General features: G+C 41.3%; 1 protein-coding gene across 25 annotated transcripts in view; it reads left to right on the forward strand.

Annotated features, from left to right (window-relative positions):
- RBFOX2 (RNA binding fox-1 homolog 2) overlaps positions 1–19,129 on the forward strand; it is a 285,909-nt gene that overhangs the window by 156,147 nt on the left and 110,633 nt on the right. The window contains exon 1 of one of the 25 annotated variants that reach the window (XM_019446757.2): positions 16,064–16,652. The exons of the other annotated variants lie outside the window; for them this stretch is intronic. Within the exon in view, the coding sequence (XP_019302302.1) occupies positions 16,608–16,652 (45 nt within the window). The 5' untranslated portion in view covers positions 16,064–16,607. Of the gene's footprint in view, positions 1–16,063; positions 16,653–19,129 lie in introns of those variants that run through there. 25 annotated transcript variants of the gene reach the window in all.

The following is a 19,129-nucleotide window of genomic DNA, read 5'->3' on the forward strand; positions in this document are numbered from 1 at the left end:
CCAAACGAGCCACCCAGGTGCCCTTAGTGAATATATTTAAGGCACGTGAGTAACAAATAGAAAGGCTGTTATGAGGAGGCGTCTGCATCTGATTTTGTCCTATGATGTAGGCAGCTATGTGTCTAGTAAACACAAAGAATACATTGTAAAGGCCATAAAACTTTTTGGTAACCCCATACATGATGTAATAAATGTAAACGTTAGGTGTAGTGTTCTTGGTGACATCAACAGGTAAAGCTGCTGGCAGATGTCTTTAAATTATTCTGGATTTCAGGGCTAAGTAGTTTCTTCTTAATTAAACTTTTTATTTTGAGGTGATTATGGATTCATTACACATATTTTATTACTTATTCATTTATTTTTATTTTAGAGAGAGAGTGCAAGTGGGGGAGAGGGAAAGAAGGAAGAGAGAGAGAGAGAGAGAGAAAGAGAATCTTAAGCAGGCTCCAAGCCTAGCATGTGGCCCAACGCAGGGCTCCATCCCATGACCCTGGGATCACGACCTGAGCCAAAATCAAGAGTCAGACACTCAACCCCGACTGAGCCACCCAGGCGCCTCTCACTACCCATATTTTAAAGGGGCATTTCATGAGATTTTGACATAGGGAAATACCTGTGACACAGTCAAGGTAATGAATATATTCACCGCCCCAAAAGTTTTTATCATTTTACCACATTTGCTTTATTATACTCTTTCTATAATTTTTTTTTCCTGAGCCTTTGAAAGTAAACTTAAAAATACATGTGTATGTGTGTGTGTATACACACATGTATGTCATGTTCCTTTGGTCCAAAATACGTCCACGTTTACTTTCTAAAACCATAACCACAGTCCACTTAAAATAAATGCGGCATTTAGTATAGATATTGTTGTCTCATAGGCAGCCCACGTGCCAATTTTCTGGTTGTCCCAATCGCGTCCTTTATAGTACCAGATAGACTTGCCTTTTTACTAAACTTTTATTTTCAGATAACTGGAGCTGTAAGAAATCAGTTAGAGATACGCCACCATTGTTAGCATCTTGCAAAAGCCCGGCGTCACAACCAGGACATCGACATTTACACTGTCAAGACACAGAACACTTCTGTCACCACAAGCATCCCTCCTGTTGCCCATTTATAGCATTCCCACCTGCCCCTACTTCTCCTTAACTCATTGCAACTACCAATCTGTTCTCCATTTCTGTAATTTTGTCATTGCAAGAACGTTTTAGAAATAAAATCGTACGGCGTAGAAGCTTTCGAGACCACGTTCTTGAACAGCATAGTTCTCTGGAGATTCATCTGGGTCGTTGCATGTATCGGTCCATCCTTTTTATTGTTTCGTAGTATTCCGTGGTTTGCGTAGTTTGTTTAAACGCATGTTGGGAGACATCGGCATCGTTTCCAGTTTTTGCCTATCGTGAATAAAGCCGCTGTAAGCGCTTGGGTATTGATTTTTGTGTAATCGGTTCTCGGGGCTCAATGCACAGGTGTGCCACGGCCAACCATCCCGTGGCGATGGCATACTTACTTTTTTAGGGAACTGTTAAATTGTTTTCCAGGGGCTGTGCCGTTTTACATCCCCAGCAGCAGTGGATGAGTTACGTAGTTTCTCTGCCTCCCCACCAGTATTTGATGGTGTTTAACTGTTCTCCCCTCGCCATTCTGCTGGATACACGAAGGGGATCCTGCCAAAGTTTTCATTTGCATTTCCCCAGTGGCTAATGATGTTCAGCATCTTTCTTTGTGCTGATCTAGTCTTTTAGATCCTCTCTGGTGAAATGTCAGTGCCTTACCCAGGTTCTAATTAGATTGTTTCCATACTGTTGACTTCTAAGAGTTCTTTCTGTATTCTGCATAGTAGCCTCGTGGCAGATGTGTGGTTCCCAGCACCGCTCTCTCTCTGGCTTGTCTTTCCTTTTCATAGAACACAAGTTTTTTTTAAACTTGGGTAAAGTCTCATCCATTTTTCCTTTTATGACTCATGTTTTTGGTGTCAGGTCAAAAAGAACTCTTTGGCTAGCCCTGGGTCTTTAAGATTTTCTTCTGGTGTTTCCTAAAAGTTACAGGTCTGTGAGGGTGAACATATGGGCTCCCTGTTTCTCCTTCCCTAATGTTGCTTGGGCGGGGGGATTGGGATGCCTGGTGATAGCCTGGTAAGGGTGGAAATTTGGGGTCCCCACTAGGCCTCTGTCGCCGTGGGTGGGACGTGATCAGTGAGGTTGGGTTTGGCCGGATTGGGCCTCCCCTTTCCTTGTCCATTGATTGCAGAGAGCGGGCTTCTGTTGGGGCCTGTTCTGTCTGCACCCCCTGCCATTTCCAGGGTCTTCAGCTCCCCGAGTCCAGGCTCTGTGAGGCAAAAAGGAAACCCTGGGAAGGGGGTTCACCACCGTGTCCTGAGGTCCCAATCCAGTTGGCTTTCTTCTTTCCACCTGTAAGAGTCTTTATATTTGTTGAGCATATCAAATGTCCAGGGTCTTCAACTGGGAGAAATAGGGGAGAGTGTACGTATTCCTTGTTTCTGGAAGCAGAAATCGGTAGTTTTATGTTCGTTGATAGTTTCTCTGTCAAAGAGAGATGCGTGTGTAAATTAACGTATAAACATAAATGTGCCAAGAGGCATTGATGCCGTTACTTACGCCTACAGCAGACTTTTGAGAAGTTTTCCTTCAAATACACCGCCACTCTTAAGATGTCGTTATCAGTGTGCAGCACGTCTGGTTCCGGCTGTGTCTCTGTCTTCTAACTCACCCTCCGTGTGTGTCCATCTTGGACACACTGGCCGCACTTTGCTAGGTAATGATTGCACGTGTTGTCGCTCACCGCGTCAGCAGTTGAAGTCTGTTTTCCTGATTTGCCATTATTCATGTCATGGTTACTTTTGTTTTAAGCTACAGAACTACACAGTTCCATGGTCTTTTTTCCGGAGCTCTTGGGCCAAATATTGTGTCATAATTTGGAACCTTCTGCATGTTGGAAAGGAAAGCCAGAGCATATACTAGGGTATACGCGGCCTGTAGTTGGCCGTGGGCAACACCCTGTAATCGCAGCCATTCATGTATCTGCAGCTAAATGATTCTGCATACTCATACTGGTGACATTAACGGTGTCGTCACACTTTGTCATCACATTTTATCCAGTGAACCTATCTCCCACCAGCACAAAAAAGGGGGGGTGGGGGAGGGAAGAAAGAAATGCAGTTTTCCAAGCCTTTTGGACTCGGAATTACACATAAAGGATTTTAGGCCCGTGGAAATAGGGCAGTCAGCAAGCCGAGCTGGAGTAAGGGCCCTATTTTTAGCCCTCAACGCCACGCTGTTTAACTGCTGAGGTGGTGCTCCAGGCCCTGGATTTGCCAACTGTGATTGTTTCCAGTATGAAAACAAAAGCGGCTATTGGTTTAATCCTGTTATATGGTGTTGATCTTAAAAATCGCTGGATTCATATTAGGATTTGGGGTTTAATCCTGTAAGGATCAGACTTTCATCTTATTTATCCTAAATCCCTCTTTAATCTTGTTAATTATGCCAGACCACTTTCCCAAGGGTCAGGGTGTGTGTGTGTGTGTGTATGTGTACATATACATATATAGTATGCAGTCATATAGTTCCTTTTTCCAAAGATATTTTTCTCTCTGAAAAAGGTCAGTTTTCTCACAAAGAGCCATAGAACCACATGTCCTTCTCCAGAGCGGCGTTAGCATTGCAAGGATGACATCAGTTCTGTATTCTTACACCTTAGATTATCGTAAATCTCTGCAAGGCCTCCTGAGAGGGAGTCTAGTGCTCGTCTTGGATTTCCTGACAAGGCGCACGGCACTCTTCTACAAGGGGAATGTTGTTAGAGTTTAGGGGCTCTTCGTCAAAAAAATACAGTTAAATTGGTTATAATTGAGATACCACTCTCCTATAGTAGAACAGAAAATCAGTTCTTAACTTTTGACCTTCACGTTGAAATTGTGCTATGTACCTTAGGGAAGGAAGATACACATGTGGTCTCAGATCTCTCTCTGCTTCCACTTCATGGAATGTAACTGCTTTGGGCCTGGTGCTGTTTCTTTCCTTCTTTTTCTTAAAGGATGTCTGTCAACAACTGTCCTTGCCAAGCAGTAAAAATAATAGATCCTAGCTAACCATAAGTCATTATTTTTTTCTTATTTCTATTTTTTAGGGGTGGGAAGTTTTGTAATTGGATTCTAAGGTTTACTGATAGATAGGAACCAATCAACCTATACCAAATGATCTCTCTTGGAGCCCTACATCATTTTTCTTCTTCCTCTAGTTCTTGGGCGGTGGTTACTGTCGTTTTTAAATAATAATTGGGGTGCCTAATATAGATTCCTTAAGCTGCTAGAACATGGTGATTTTATATGGTAGGGAAAAATACCCTGGTTGACTCTATTTTAATCTTTCTATGAGTATTTCACTTCCAACAATTACTCAAGGATTGCTAAATATAAAAGGTAAGGCAAACCATGGTATTGTGAATTAAAATAGCCTTTAGAACTATTGATATCTCATATTCAGCCAACCTTTATTTTTTCCAAATGAAGTAGGTACAGTCTTTTGGTACATACATAGTTATACACAGCTATCAATGTCTACTTTGCATATTTATTTTAAAGAAAATAAATTATTTAAGGGAACTTATGTATTTATGTAAGGGAACTTTATTTAAGTTAAGGGAAGTGTATTTAAGGGAACTTCTTTGCAAAAATGCACGATGGCTTCATTATTGGCAGTGCTGACAGTGAGATTGTGGGAAGTGGAAAGAAGTTGTTACCAGGATCTAATTATATAAATGGGAAAAACTTAGGGTAAAGAACTCACTTTAGGTGATGGAGTGATTTTGTATGTGCATGCTTTGCCAGAAGTGAGGAGGGGCAACTTTGATTTCTAATCCGCTTTGGGGGAAGCTCCATATCAGGGCTGCGCAGAAACATTCAGTGAAGCAGCTCCTTTATCATAAAGAGAATTTTAATTAAAAAATGTTCTTGCATCGTGAGCAGAGTAAGCGACAGCCGGCTACACTGGGCATTTATCTCCTTCAAACCACATTACCAGTAATTGCTGCATTAAATCAAAGTCAGAAGAGATTACAGGTCTGAATCGAGCAAGAGGCTGGTGCCAACCCAAGGATTCCCACACTGCTGCGTCGCTGCTCCCAGAGCCTTGTCCCAGGCCCCAGTGGGGACGAGAGTCAGGGGATGCCTGACAGTCCATCTGTAAGGCACAAGCATGGTGACCACAATCCGAGAAGGGAGGCGGTTGCACGTTCAAGACCCCATGGCCTTGCCTTTTGGTTAGCTTTTGTTTTGAACACAAGGGGATGATTTCCCATTGTTTTGCAGTGCTCTTAGTGAAAAAGTGAGAGCATGTTACCTGCTTTGCACTTGAGGAGATCGCTTTGGGATAAAAATCACTTGTTCTTTCTCTGCTCCTTTACATAGTTGTATTGCCTTCCTGGTCAAGTGTGGTCCTCTCACTTGACTGAGTGATTCAACAGAAACGGCCCTGCCCGAACCACCTCTCTGTAGGGGTTTCCCCACCCTCCTTCCCCGCTACTGCCTTTCCTCCTAACACAATTAACTTAGCTCTTTAAGTGCTTTCTGCTTCCTGTTGAGGCCATGTACTCCTCAGTTCTAGGTCTGGCTTCATAAATCAGATCATTCTGAAGCTCCTTTAAATGCCCTTCCTGAATTATTGGAGATGATGATGACGACGATGGCAGTGACGGTAAGAGCAGCTGTAATTTGATACTCACTCACCATATCCCGGCGCCTGTGCATGTGCTGCCCCCCATGAGGTAGGCATTCTCATCATCGTTCTTTTCCCAGATCCTAGGACCTGAGGCAGAGACATGTGAAAGAACTTTCTCGAAGTCACACAGCTGGGACATGGTGACCTGACTTCAGACCTCTGAACTCTTAAGAACTCTACCGCACACCGTGTTGCTTCTGTACGCCCATCAGGCATTCTGCTAGGTGTTCAGGATGCTTCGAGGAATAAAACAGACTCTATAAGTCCCTGCCCTCCTGGGTTGGGAGAGGTGACAAGTTGAAAAGGATATGTGCTAGGGCCAAGGGGGTATGCAGGGGAGATGTAAACTAGACTGATCAGAAGTGATTTTCAGAAAAACCTGCTTTTATACTTCTGCTTAAATCTCATACCTAATTTGCCACCATACCCGTAATCTCCCTTTTCACGACTTTCTCCGTAATGTTGGAGGGCATGACGGTGACTTTCCCTATCTCCCTCTACCAGCCCACCCCCTCCCCAAAGAAAATAACTAGCCCTCCACAAACTCCTCGCAGTGAGTGGGGCAGGAATTAGTTTATTTTAATTTTTTAATAGCTCTGTTGAAGTTTAATTGCAGTACAATCAATTGCACATGTGTAAAGTTTATAATTTGGTAAGTTTCACATATGTATATGCCCATGAAATCACCCCCATGACCAGATAATGAATATGTTAGTCATCTCTGAAAGTTCCCTCATGCCCCTTGTAGTCCTTCCAGCTCTCTCCCTCCACCCTGCATGTTTGCAGGCAACCACTATATTCTTTGAGTCAGCATGGATTACTTTGCATTTTCTAGTATTTTGTAAAACTGGAATCACAATAAATTCTCTTTTTTTTTGCCCGGTCTATTCCACTCGGCCTCAATATTTGGAGATTCATCCATGTGATTGCATATACCAATGGTTCATTCATTTTTCTTGCTAAATCATAGTCTGTCGGGCTGTACCATAACTGGGCCACCATTAATCTTCTGATGGTCATTTGGGTTACTTTCAGTTTTAGGCTTTGATCTATAAAGCTGCTATGCATATTCCTGAACAAGTCTTTATATGAATACAAGCTTTCATTTCTCTTGGGTAAATACTTAGAAGTGCAGTGGATGGATCATATGGTAGGTGTATGTTTAACTTTTTAAGAAATTGCTAAACTGTTTCCACACTGGCTGTACCATTTTAGACTCTCACCAGCAGTATTTGAAACTTTCTATTTTTCCGTTGCCTTGCCAGCATTTAGTCTTTTAAACTCGAGTCATTCTAACAGGTATGTAGTGGTCTTGTGGTTTTCATTTCCAAATGAATAATGGCAGTGAATATCTTTTCACAGGCTCTGTTACCATCTCTGTATCTTCTCTGGTCAAGTGTCCAAATCCTTTGCCCATTAAAATATATATATATTGTGATTACTTGTTTTCTTGTGGTTGAGCTTGGAGAGTTCTTATATATCTTGGATACAAGTCCTTTATCAGATACATGCTTTGCAAATATTTTCTCTCAGCTGTGGCTTGTCTTTTTATTCTCCTTACAGTAGCTTTTGTAGAGCAGAAACTTTCAATGAAGAAGACATTTTATTAGTTTGTCCTTCTACAAACTGTGCCTTTGGTGTCATATCCTAGAAGTCTGCCTCATCCAAGGTCATGAAGGTTTTCTCCTAGGAGTTTTACAGTATCATTTTTTACCTTTTTATAGTCTGTGGTCCATTTTGACAACTAGATGTAATATATGGTATAAGGTTAGGATCTCGGCTCATTTTTATTGTGTGTGCATATCCAGTTGTCCTGATACCATTTGTTGAAAAGACTATTCTTTTTTCTTTTTCTTTTTTTTTTATGTTTATTTTTGAGAGGGAGACAGAGACAGAGTGTGAGCAGGGGAGGGGCAGAGAGAGAGAGGGAAACACAGAATCTGAGGCAGGCTCCAGGCTCTGAGGTGACAGCACAGAGCCCAATGCAGGGCTCAAACCCACGAACCGCGAGATCATGACCTGAGCTGATGTCGGATGCTTAAACTGACAGAGCCAGCCAGGTGCCCTGAAAAGACTATTCTTTATCCACTGCCTCGCCTTTGTACCTGTGGATCTATTTTTCCATTTCCTATTCTGTTCTATTGATGCACTTTTCTGCCCTGATACCAATACCACACTGTCTTAAGGGATGTAAGTATTATGGGAACCAGTAGACTTCAGAAAAGTGACAGCAAACTGTCACAAACCTCAGGCATAGCCTGTGATTCCAGTCCACACCTGGTGAAAAGATCGTTCAAATCTTCAAAACCTATTTTTAAACAGTGGAACGAAATGGAGAGAACTACCATGGTCACGAGCCAGAAGATTTGATATTCCCGAGATACTAATTCTCCCCAAACTGATCTTTAGATTCAGTGTAATCCCAATCCAAATCTAAGCAAGTTTTTTTTTGGTAGTAGAAATTAACAAGCTAATTCTAAAATTCATATGGAAATGACAAGGGCCTCGAATAGCCAAAACAGTTTTGCAAAAGAAAAAGTTGGAGCACTAACACAGCTTGATTTCAAGTTACGGTAATTAAGACAGTGTGATACTGGTGTCAGTTTTGAGGTATATACATACCTCTTAATGTCATCCAATGAGATTGGGTCAGTTAGGTTTCGCTGCCTAACAAACCTCCCCAAGACGTAATGCCTTAAAACAGTGTTAGTCGTTTACCTGCTCTCAGTTCCGCAGGTCAGGAATCTGGGTGGTTCTTCTTGTCGGGGTTGGCCGGGCCTGGGTGTCTGGGATGACCTCCCTGTCACATCTGGTGGTTGGCTAGCTGATTGGTCTGGGGAGCACAGCTGGAGCAGTTCCCCTCTATTCCACTTTGTTTTCCATCCGTCCTCACACGGTAGTCTCAGGGTTCCAGAGCATAGCAAGGGAGGGCAAGTCCCAGTGAACAAAACACCTGTCAGACCTCCGATTGCGTCACATTTGCTGATGGCCCAATGGCGAACGCAAGTCACAAGGAAGGCTAAGACCAATTTCAAAGGGTGGAGGGAAAATCCCACCACTTCATGAAGAGGCTCTGAAATCGTCTGACGATTTTTGTAATCTATCACAGAGGTATTATGAATGAAGGAAGATAAAAGTTTCTGTGGAGGGTAAAAGGCTCTATTATGTAGCCTTATGTAGAATCATTTGTAGACATATTTCCCTAACAGCATTTGAATATCTGTAGTTATTTTCTGTTCTAAATGGTGTATCTTTGGTGCGCCTGGGTGGCTCAGTTGGTTAAGCGTCCAACTTGATTTTGGCTCGGGCCAGGATCTCACAGCTCATGAGTTCAAGCCCCATGTCAGGCTCTGCGCCGACAGCATGGAGCCTGCTTGGGATTCTCTCTCACTCCTCTGTCTGCCCCTCTCCTGCTCATGATCTCTCTCTTTCTCAAAATAAATGAACAGTAAAATAAAAAAATAATTAAAAATAAATAAAGGCATATCTTTACCCTTACCCTTTATGTACTGTCTGTCTTTCTGGATTTCCAGTGAATGTCTATTGGCCCATTTTTTACGGATACCTTTTACTTCTTAGTAGTACTGATGTAGCGAAAGAGTAATTAAAGACACTTCTGACAAAAATGTTCATTTCTGGCCTCACTGTTTGCATGCCTTGTCTCTCTCTCCAGATAGAATAACGCATTTCAGCCATAGCGTGGCTTATTCTGTTATTACCCATACTTCCTTGTGTACCGTGTGTCACGCAAAGGAGTCCTTTCTGTACACAACTTCTCCGGTAGGTATAATTTCAAGTGTTTCCATTGGTGTAGAAAATTCAACAATTCTCATAGCACCTTACAACCAACAGAACTTTTGCGTGAATATTTTTGAATAGGCTCTTGACTTCGTGCCATATATTTACCTGCCTGCTTTTCTTTACGCGTGCTACGTATGGCCCCGCCCCTTCCGTGCTGTTGTATGCGTTTGGAATGCTGTTCCACTGCCTCAGAGCCCCCCACCCCACCTGGAAAACTCTTTGCCACAGTTCATTTTAACTGCTCGTGAAATATTCCTGGCTTCTGTTGCTCTGGGGAGTTCGATGGTGGCAGTGATGGCAGCTGTGGCCTTTCTCCCAAGTCACAGTGTAACACATGTGGCATCTGTCAAGTGGTATTTTGGTGTTTATTATTTTCCACTCTCTCTCCCTCGCTGCCAGCTCTTTGAGAGTTTTTTCAATTTCTAGGGCTTCATGCGATGTTGGGGATATCTTGGTTGAACAAATGGGTGTTGACTGAATGAGCAAATGAGAGATGGTCTGTTCCTGGTTGTCAGTCCATTTCGCTCCGATTTGTAGTTGCAGGTAATTGCAGACCTTCCCTTTTCACATGCTGATAGGCATGTGCTGTGTGAAAGGTATTGGCTTAAAAAAAAAAAAAGGTATTGGCTTAATTCTTTTTTTTTTTTTTTTGAGTTTATTTATTTATTTTTAGAGCGGGGGGGGGGGGGGCAGAGGGAGAGAGAGAGAATCCCAAGCAGGCTCCGCACCGCCAGTGAGGAGCCCCCAATGTGGGGCTTGAACTCACCAACCACGAGATTATGACCTGAGCGGAGGTAGGACGCTTAACCGACGGAGCCGCCCAGGCGCCCCGGTATTGGCTTATTTGAGAGAAATACAAAATTGAACAGACAGGTCCTGCCCTTAAAGAAGTCGCCTAAGAGATTAAACGAGCATTGCTAAAAACATACAAGGTGCTTAGTGTGCTATAAGTCAGCTAAAGGTAAAGTACCATGAAGTTCAAACAAAAGAGAAATGCCTTCTGGCTGGAAGTAATCAGGAAGAGCTTTGTGGAGCAGATTGCATTTAAGGGAGACCTCCAAGGGGTCTGTTTTAAGGTTTGGTCATTTTGAGATGGGCACGAAAACCATACAACCAAAGGCACAGAGCCAAAAAAACAAGCAAGGTAGCAGTCCAGTCCACCTTGATAGAGGCAATAGTAGGTGGTTGAATGTATCAGCAATTATTTTTGTACCTCACTGTCACTTGGAAGACGACGAAGTATTCCAAGATAGAAAGTTTTGTTCCGATTTACATGCAGGTATCGTGTCTATTGTCCATTCTGATCATGAATTTATAAATTTTGCTGCCATCCTTTTACTGCTGTTACTAAAACGGCTCTCTCACACAAAACTTCTCGATCCCTATTTGCTAAATTCAGTTATCTTTCCGAAATTCTCATTTTTTAAACCTTTCTGTATTTCTGCTTGACATCGCTATATACTCAACTCTGGTATCAATTTATGAAATACTTTCCCTAGTGTAAGAGACACAAGATAGAAGAATAGTAACAGATGTCCTCTATGTCCTGGCTTTTGTGAACAGTACATGATCCTGCTTAATCTTTTTTATCCTTTGTTGCTATTTCTGCCTTCTAGAAGTGAGTATTCCTTAAGGTTCTATTTTCAGCCCTTTGCCTTGTATCCACTGCTCGTTTATCTTTCTTTTTTTTCTTTTCTTTCTTTCTTTCTTTCTTTCTTTCTTTCTTTCTCTCGTTTATCTTTCTTTTCTTTCTTTCTTTCTTTCTTTCTTTCTTTCTTTCTTTCTTTCTTTCCTTCCTTCCTTCCTTCCTTCCTTCCTTCCTTCTTTCTTTTTTCTTTCTTTTTTAAAGTACATAGTGGTTCAGTAATGTTGTGGACTAAATCAGTGTGGGAGAACATTGCTCATTTTTAATCTCAACCACATTCTGCTGTTGGCTGTTCCTCCCATGCTCCTGTTGCCTCTTCATTTCTAACCCTGACCTCTCTTCTAGGGCTGCCACCTACACCTCTGAGCACTTGTTAGACATTTCCTGTTGGATGTCCTGCCATAACTTTAAACCAGTGTATGCTTCTGATTTTCCTGTTTTATCAGTGTGATACTTACTTGGCCAGTCAGCTCAACTTAGAACCTTAGTGTTAGATTTAATTACCTTTCTCTTCTACCCTGTATCCGAACAGTCTGCAATTCCCGTGGATGCTGCCCTTGTAATGTCTCCTACGTCTCTACCTTCATTATTCCTACTGCTGGCATGTGGTTTTGCATTAGTAATCTGTAGATGATTGCAATTGTGTAGCCTCTCCTCGGCCTCCCTGCCTTCAGCTTGTTCCTCCTTTCCGTTCTTCCTATGGCCACCAGAGCTGTTTTCACGAAACAGTTTTGTAACAACACTCTTCCCTTCTCAAACTGTCTTTAAAGATGAGGTCTGAAATACATACATAGCTTGATGTCCTAGGCTCTCCACAGTGAATCCAACCTACTTTTCTTAGCATTTGCCACTATTTACCCACAGTTGTCTAGACTGGTCACACTGGTCCATAAGTAGGTCTTGCGTATTTCTAACTACATATTTTACCTATATATATCTCTGTCTTTCTCTGCCTCGTCCCCTTCATCCCCATCTATCTCAAGCCCTGTCTGTTTTTGAACTGCTGTGTTATCCCTGTACACAGCAGTCATTGGAATCTTCTAATATTATTGTCACTAAAACTAATTTTATACCTTAGAGCGGAAGTCCTTGCAGTCTGTGTTAAGCATCCTACCGTGGATACTCTTGGTAGGATTGTGGCGTAGGCAGAAGGGAAGGAAAGAGAGAAGGAAAAAAGAACAAGAGAGTAGAAAAGAGAAGAATCTCCCAATACTGTCTGGCTGTCCGGTACTTGGTAAGTCTTGAGATGCCTCCGAGACTTAAATTTCATGAATCTCAAGGTAGCTTCTAGATACCTCACTCTTAAATATTACTAGGTCCGTTTCTCTCTGATATCATTACATTCTGTCTAACACATGTGTTATAGGTATGTCAGCTGTTGAACTGTGATCTGGGTGTCTTACTAATGAGATGCATGAAATATATATGAACAGCCATTTTCTGTATTTATAACTGATGAGTAAACAAAGACTTCAATACTATGAAAGCAGTCATAATATTGCAAAAAGTGTGTACTTTTTCAAATGGCATATATTTTAGAATTTTATTTTGACTATATTACAATTTAAAATTTTTTACGAGAGGTGAGTCAACAGGCAAGAAATACAGGGAGTTATAATTGAGATGCTGAATTATTTTGTCATTTTTCTGAAGGGGGCTAATTATTTAAACTAATTATTAGTTTAAATAATTATTAAACTATTAATAGGCAGAATCTAGGTAAGACATGGTTAAGTTTGTTTATCATCCGTGTCCTCCAGAGAGTTTATAGTCAGGCCATCATGTAAAGTAAAGCAAATGTGATAGTATAGAGGCTGAGAAAGTATGGCTAAGTTTTAAAGTACTTATACTCAAAGGAAACTGTTTTGATTCCCTTAAACTTATAAAAAGATAAATTATGGGAGCACCAAAGGCTAATTTAAATGTATTCAAACATATCAGAAGTTTGTCTTTAAAGTAATAAATGAAAACCTCCTCACCGTCCCACCCCCCCTAGAGATGTAGGTTTTGTCATATGTGTGTGTATATAAATATATGTTACATACAGTACATGGTATATATGTGGCATCTGTTGGTATGTGTATCGACCAGTAAGTTATATATGTGTGTGTGTGTGTGTGTGTGTGTGTGTGTGTGTGTGCGCGCGTGCACGTGACTATGTAACGTATCTAAGATATATAAAGCTTACAAATTAAATACATGATTTATTGATTGATATACAGAGATACATATGTGCATTTAAAAATATGGAATTACACTCTCTACATTATTCAGCAATATAATTTTTTTCACTTAATATTGTAGTCACATCTTCTCACCCTGTATGTATAGATCTATCCTCAAGAAGAATTTAAAGCTCTCGAAATTGACAAGGCTCGCAGTAACATATGTGGAGACCATTTTCAAATTTAAATTATACAGGTTGTTCTTGGGGCGCCTGGGTGGCCCAGTGGGTTATGACTGTTGGTTTCAGCTCAGGTCGTAATCTCACGGTTTGTGGGTTTGGGCCCCGTGTTGGGCTCCACGCTGAATGACAGGGCTTGCTTGGGATTCTCTCTCCCTCTCTCTGTCCCTCTCCCTCTCACGCTTTCTCTCTCAAGGCAGATAAATAAACTTACAATTTTTTTTTTATCAGTTCTAGAATTTGAATTATAGTGTGTCATCTTAAATACAGTACCATCTGGGAACTTCTGGGATCTTCCGTAATTAATTCACCAAATATTGAACGGAGTTAACTCATGAAATTTATCAGCCATAGTTCATTATTGCAGCCCTCCGTGGTTTATAAGACGTGCATCGTTTCCCAGTCTTCCTATCGAGAGGAATCTTGATACCAGTCACATCAAGGATGTAATAGTGATTTATGTTAGTTTACAAGTATCTTATGTGGCCAGTACTGCTGTACTGCTCTGTATGAAATGCAGTAGGGTGGATGTGGAATGGTATGGTGTACAAGGAGTAAGAAGGGTTGGAGAATTATTTGATTTGTGATTAGAAGCAGAAATTTAGTGGGGCGCCTGAGTGGCTCAGTCGGTTAAGCGTCCGACTTCAGCTCAGGTCGTGATCTCGCCGTCCGTGAGTTCCATCCCCGCGTCGGGCTCTGTGCTGACAGCTCGGAGCCTGGAGCCCGTTTCGGATTCTGTGTCTCCCTCTCTCTCTCTGACCCTCCCCCGTTCATGCTCTGTCTCTCTCTGTCTCAAAAATAAATAAACGTTTAAAAAAAAAAGTAGAAATTTAGTATCAGATTTTATTACAGAAACATTACTTTTGTTATTTCTTAGTTACCGCTTTAATAGTGGTGTAGGGGATAGTCAGAATGTATATGAAAGGCCCTTAACATGTGACAAATCCAATCAAAAATGTTATGAAAATGTTATGAGGCTCAGATAATCCCGAGTCAGAATTGACAAAGCCAGAGGCTCATAGTTGTGAGAAAGTGATACTGTGGACGTGTTCATTAAGAGCAGCTTTGAAAAAAATGTTATTCTTTGTGTGAGAAGTGACTTATGGTGTTTAATTTTGTGCTGTAGCCTCCTTTTGCCTTTTGGTTTTACCTGTGTGCTTACCTATTTCCCCCAAGACTGTAAAGTCCTTGACAACAGGACTGTGTTCATTTCTCCAGTGTTTAAGCACGGTACTAGATGTTCAGTAAATTTTAAAACGTTACACTGAATTAATGCATTATTGTATCTCGTGTGTAATGCACAGACCCAGTATACCAGCGATCTGAAGATAATCTAGTACGTTCTAATGGTCCACCCAATCTCTTAGAACCGATTTCAGGTACATGTTTCACCAAGAGAACTATCTTAGATGTGCTAAAGCCATTTTGACTCTTAAAAAACAATTTCTTCTGAACAATCCTAAAATAAAATGCAATGACCATAAAAGGAGGAAAATTGCACCGGGGGCGGGGGGCACAGCAATACATAAACTCTCACAAATGCCTCACAGTTGCATTTAATCCTTATGGTTTAATCTTACTGAAACATGTTATAATATTACTGGCTCTCCAAGATTAGGGAGATCATAGCCCTTGAAACTAATTTAGAATTATTTACCATTTGAACTTTTGAATGCTTGCGCCAAGTAGGGAATTTCTTAGGAGCACTAGTTATAAATAGTGTGTCCCTTACTAAGCATTCACTTTCTGCTCACTGTATGTCCTATTTTCTAAGAATTACTTAGCAGTTGTCTGGTTTTATTTTTGTTTATTTTTTGCATTTTTTAGCAGTCCTCTGGTTTTAGATGGGCTGTCTCAACTTTGAACCCCAACCCGCCGTGCTTTATCGGACTGACTTAACACCTGTCCATGTTTGTTCCTGCTTTTAATATCTGGCATAGAAATATGCGTGCACATGTGTGTTCGTATATAATGGTAGGGTGGGTATAGCAGCTTCCTAACAGAGGAAGAGCAACTGATTTTCTGAAAAGACCTTTCCACCCCCACCTTTTTTGCAGACAGCCGGAGTTAATCCTTACATGTTTGATTGGAACAGCTGAGAGAGTGTGTTGCATATCTGAAGGTCTCCGGTGGACTCATGTTGCCTCAGAGCTGGGGCCACCTCCCTCTTTTCTAGTGCCGATCCTGCCAGCTGTCCCGGCCTCTGTTAAAGCACAGCGAAGGAGGTGTTAAATGATACACAAACATACACTGTCATGAAAGGGATCCCTTTACTGCATGTAGCGGGGCGACTTCTTTTTTCTGCCCTTCCTTGCCACGACAGAGGGGTTTTATACTGTTAATCCTAGCACCTGTCTCTGCCGGAGACGGTTAGGAGGGGTGTGTGTGGCGTGTGTGTGTGCGTGTGTGTGTGTGTGTGTGTGCGCGCGTGCGTGCGCGCCACCCTACCCAAGGAGGAGTAGAGAAATAACACCAGACCCATCTGCCTTTCCATGTCCTGGATTGGGAGTGTTCCCCTCTGACGCATTTGAAGCCGGGAACATATATATCATTTGGATCCTGGATACCTTATGCTTCCTGCCGTTGTTTTTTTGTTTGTTTGTTTGTTTTTTACTTTTTGTTTTTGCCTCTTTAAGGAGCCCGTGTTCTCTGTCCTGGCTGTCATTCTCTGCCTCTTGAGTTTCTGGTGGTGGAGTTGTCAGTTTGAACCCACCAGAAATAGCAAGTCTCTACTGTAGTTTTCAGGCTGTAACTAGTAACTCAGTTGGAGGTTTTTTTGCTTTTCCCCTGAACGCTTCTTCTGTGTAGTGTTGAATGTTACTGGGGTGGACGCTTGGGCTGAACCAAGCTCCAGCTTCATCATCTGAGCCAGCAGACCTATCTGCGTAGACTGGGAGGCAGCCAGAGATTTTTGGGTGCTACCTAGTCCCTTTGGACAGGACAGCCAGATCAAACAAGGCAAAAGCATAGACGCTTTTGGTACTGTCTTTATCTGAAGATATTTTTCCCCTTTGCTATGTATGGTGTATATTGTATGGATTATCAATATCCTGTTGTCCAGGTAAGCTGAGGGCTATAACGTTTTTTTTGTTTTTTAAAGTACCATTTGATTGATGTGAAGGTTTTATGGTGGGATGAAATGCTTATAAGCTTTCTGTCTTTTGACCTGGTACCACTCAGGGCATAGATTTCCCATGGTACTTTGCTAATTTGCTGAAACAGAAGGTTTGAGTTTTATAGTATTGAGGACTGGGCAGGGGAGGTTACTTTCAACTCTAGAAGTTCTTGAAACTTCAGAGAGATTCCTGTGCGTGTGTGCGTGCGTGCGTGCCTGCGTGCGTGTGTGTGTGTGTGTGTGTGTGTGTGTGTGTGTGTGTTTAAACACAGCGAGCTTGCCATTATAAATGTAACATACTAAGTCACCGTATTAAAGTATACTTGAGGCTTCATTCTGAGTACATGACAAGCACAGATGGCGGTTGCTGTTATGTTTCAGAAAGGTAATGTACGGTGGGGCACTCTCTACACACTTAATGTTTTAGACTGTTTTGTGATGGGATTAGTGGCATCTTATTAACTTACTGAAGTCTAGAATCAGAAAATGTCAAGTCATTATGAAGTGTATTCCAGATATCTACCATTTGCCTTTAAATTAGTAGCAGTATAGTGAGTGAAGTTAAAGTATCCTGGATTCTGATTCAAGCTATAGCGTTAACCACCTCCATGATATGCTCAAATAGCTTCATTTTACTTGATTTCACTCTCCCTATGTATGAAACGAAGGGGTTGGACCAAGTGATCCTTCATAGGTCGCGATTCTTTGAAATATTAATGGATTGTGCTGAAAACTTAGAACAGGAGGATAAAAACGGTTAATACAGTTAATTCTGAATTACAGATACTAGCAGTTTTCTCAGTTTGTTTCGGTTTACTTTTATTTTCATGGTACTTCATTATTTTTTCCTTTGAAATGGCCATTTCTCTAATAATTAGCTCCTAAGCTGTAGGTTGGACAGAAATGCATAGGGTTAAAGGAAGTGACAAACTAACCATTACATCCTATTGTGTATTTTGGGCCTAAAGGCTAACCAGGCTATTTTTAATTGAACCTATTGGGTAAGCTCTCCAGAGGAAACTCCCAGCTCTCATTCATGGCCACCAGGATTGAAGTCAGATGGGAGGGGATGTGGTTATGTTTCTTCAACTATGCGTTTTACTTATATTCTGTTGTATGTATGTGTTCCCATTATTTTGAGTTATTCAGGTCAAGGGTATTTACCACAATGAGGTTTTGATATATTTGTGGGTCTTACTTACCTGTGGACTGTTTCTCTACTGGCATAAAACAGTAGATTGGTCCACATAAGAGTTTAAGGCTGAAAGTGTCATGAGACTAGATTAAAAACAAAGCTTCTTCCAAGTAAATATTGATGTGCTTTTGAAGAGAAACATCTGTGAGCAGTATTTTTCTGAGACCCAGCTAGCAAAGTAAGGGACTTGTAGTAACAGTTGTATAAGTAAAATTGCGGGGAAAAACTGGAAAAGCAAAAGTGTTCCCAAAGAAGATTGAAGTATCAGAGATCTATGGAAAAAATAATTATAATGTATAAAAGAAGTTTTGGGGTAGGAAACTGGCCACCTCCCAACAAGGGAAAGGTGGTGGGGTGGATTAAAGCATTCCTATTTAGAAATTACAACATTTGCTAGTCTTTAGCAGTGCAATTTTATTCGTTTATGATAAAATGTATTTGACACCCTAAATCTTTTTAGTCATTAAGTTTTAGTATTGGTAAAGGTAGCGCTCAGTGTTTGAAACAACTCTTTCCTGGCTTTGCTCCATTTAGTAGCTATATTCTATCTGAAATTCAAGTAGCTTACAAATGCAGATAATGAGATTTTAATTTTAAGAGTACACTCTCTATTCCACCACATCAGGGAAATGAATGAGATTGGAAAAACAATTTTAAGTTGAAGGATCCAAAACTATTTTACAATCTTATTTATTAATTCAGTTAGGGAAACAGTTTTCTTTCAGCGCCTTTGTAAATGGGCAATAGATAGTTGTTGGCCACCTAAACTTTATTTATTAAAAAATTTTTTTTTTAATCTTTTTATTTATTTTTGAGACAGAGAGAGACAGAGCCTGAGCAGGAGAGGAGCAGAGAGAGAGGGAGACACAGAATCTGAAGCAGGCTCCAGGCTCTGAGCTGTAAGCACAGAGCCTGACCCGGGGCTGGAACTCACGGACCGTGAGATCATGACCTGAGCTGAGGTCGGACGCTTAACCGACTGAGCCACCCAGGCGCCCCTTATTTTTTATTTTTTAAAATTTACATCCGAATTAGCATCTAGTGCAACAATGAATTCAGGAGTAGATTCCTTAGTGCCCCTTCCCCATTTAGCACATCCCCTCTCCCACAGCCCCTCCAGTAACCCTCAGTTTGTTCTCCATATTTATGAGTCTCTTCTGTTTTGTCCCCCTCCCTGTTTTTATGTTATTTTTGCTTCCCTTCCCTTGTGTTCATCTGTTCTGTGTCT

The sequence above is a fragment of the Panthera pardus genome, unplaced genomic scaffold (genome assembly GCF_024362965.1).
Source record: "Panthera pardus isolate Hobbes unplaced genomic scaffold, ASM2436296v1 HiC_scaffold_6, whole genome shotgun sequence".
In the NCBI taxonomy this organism is placed as follows: domain Eukaryota; kingdom Metazoa; phylum Chordata; class Mammalia; order Carnivora; family Felidae; genus Panthera; species Panthera pardus.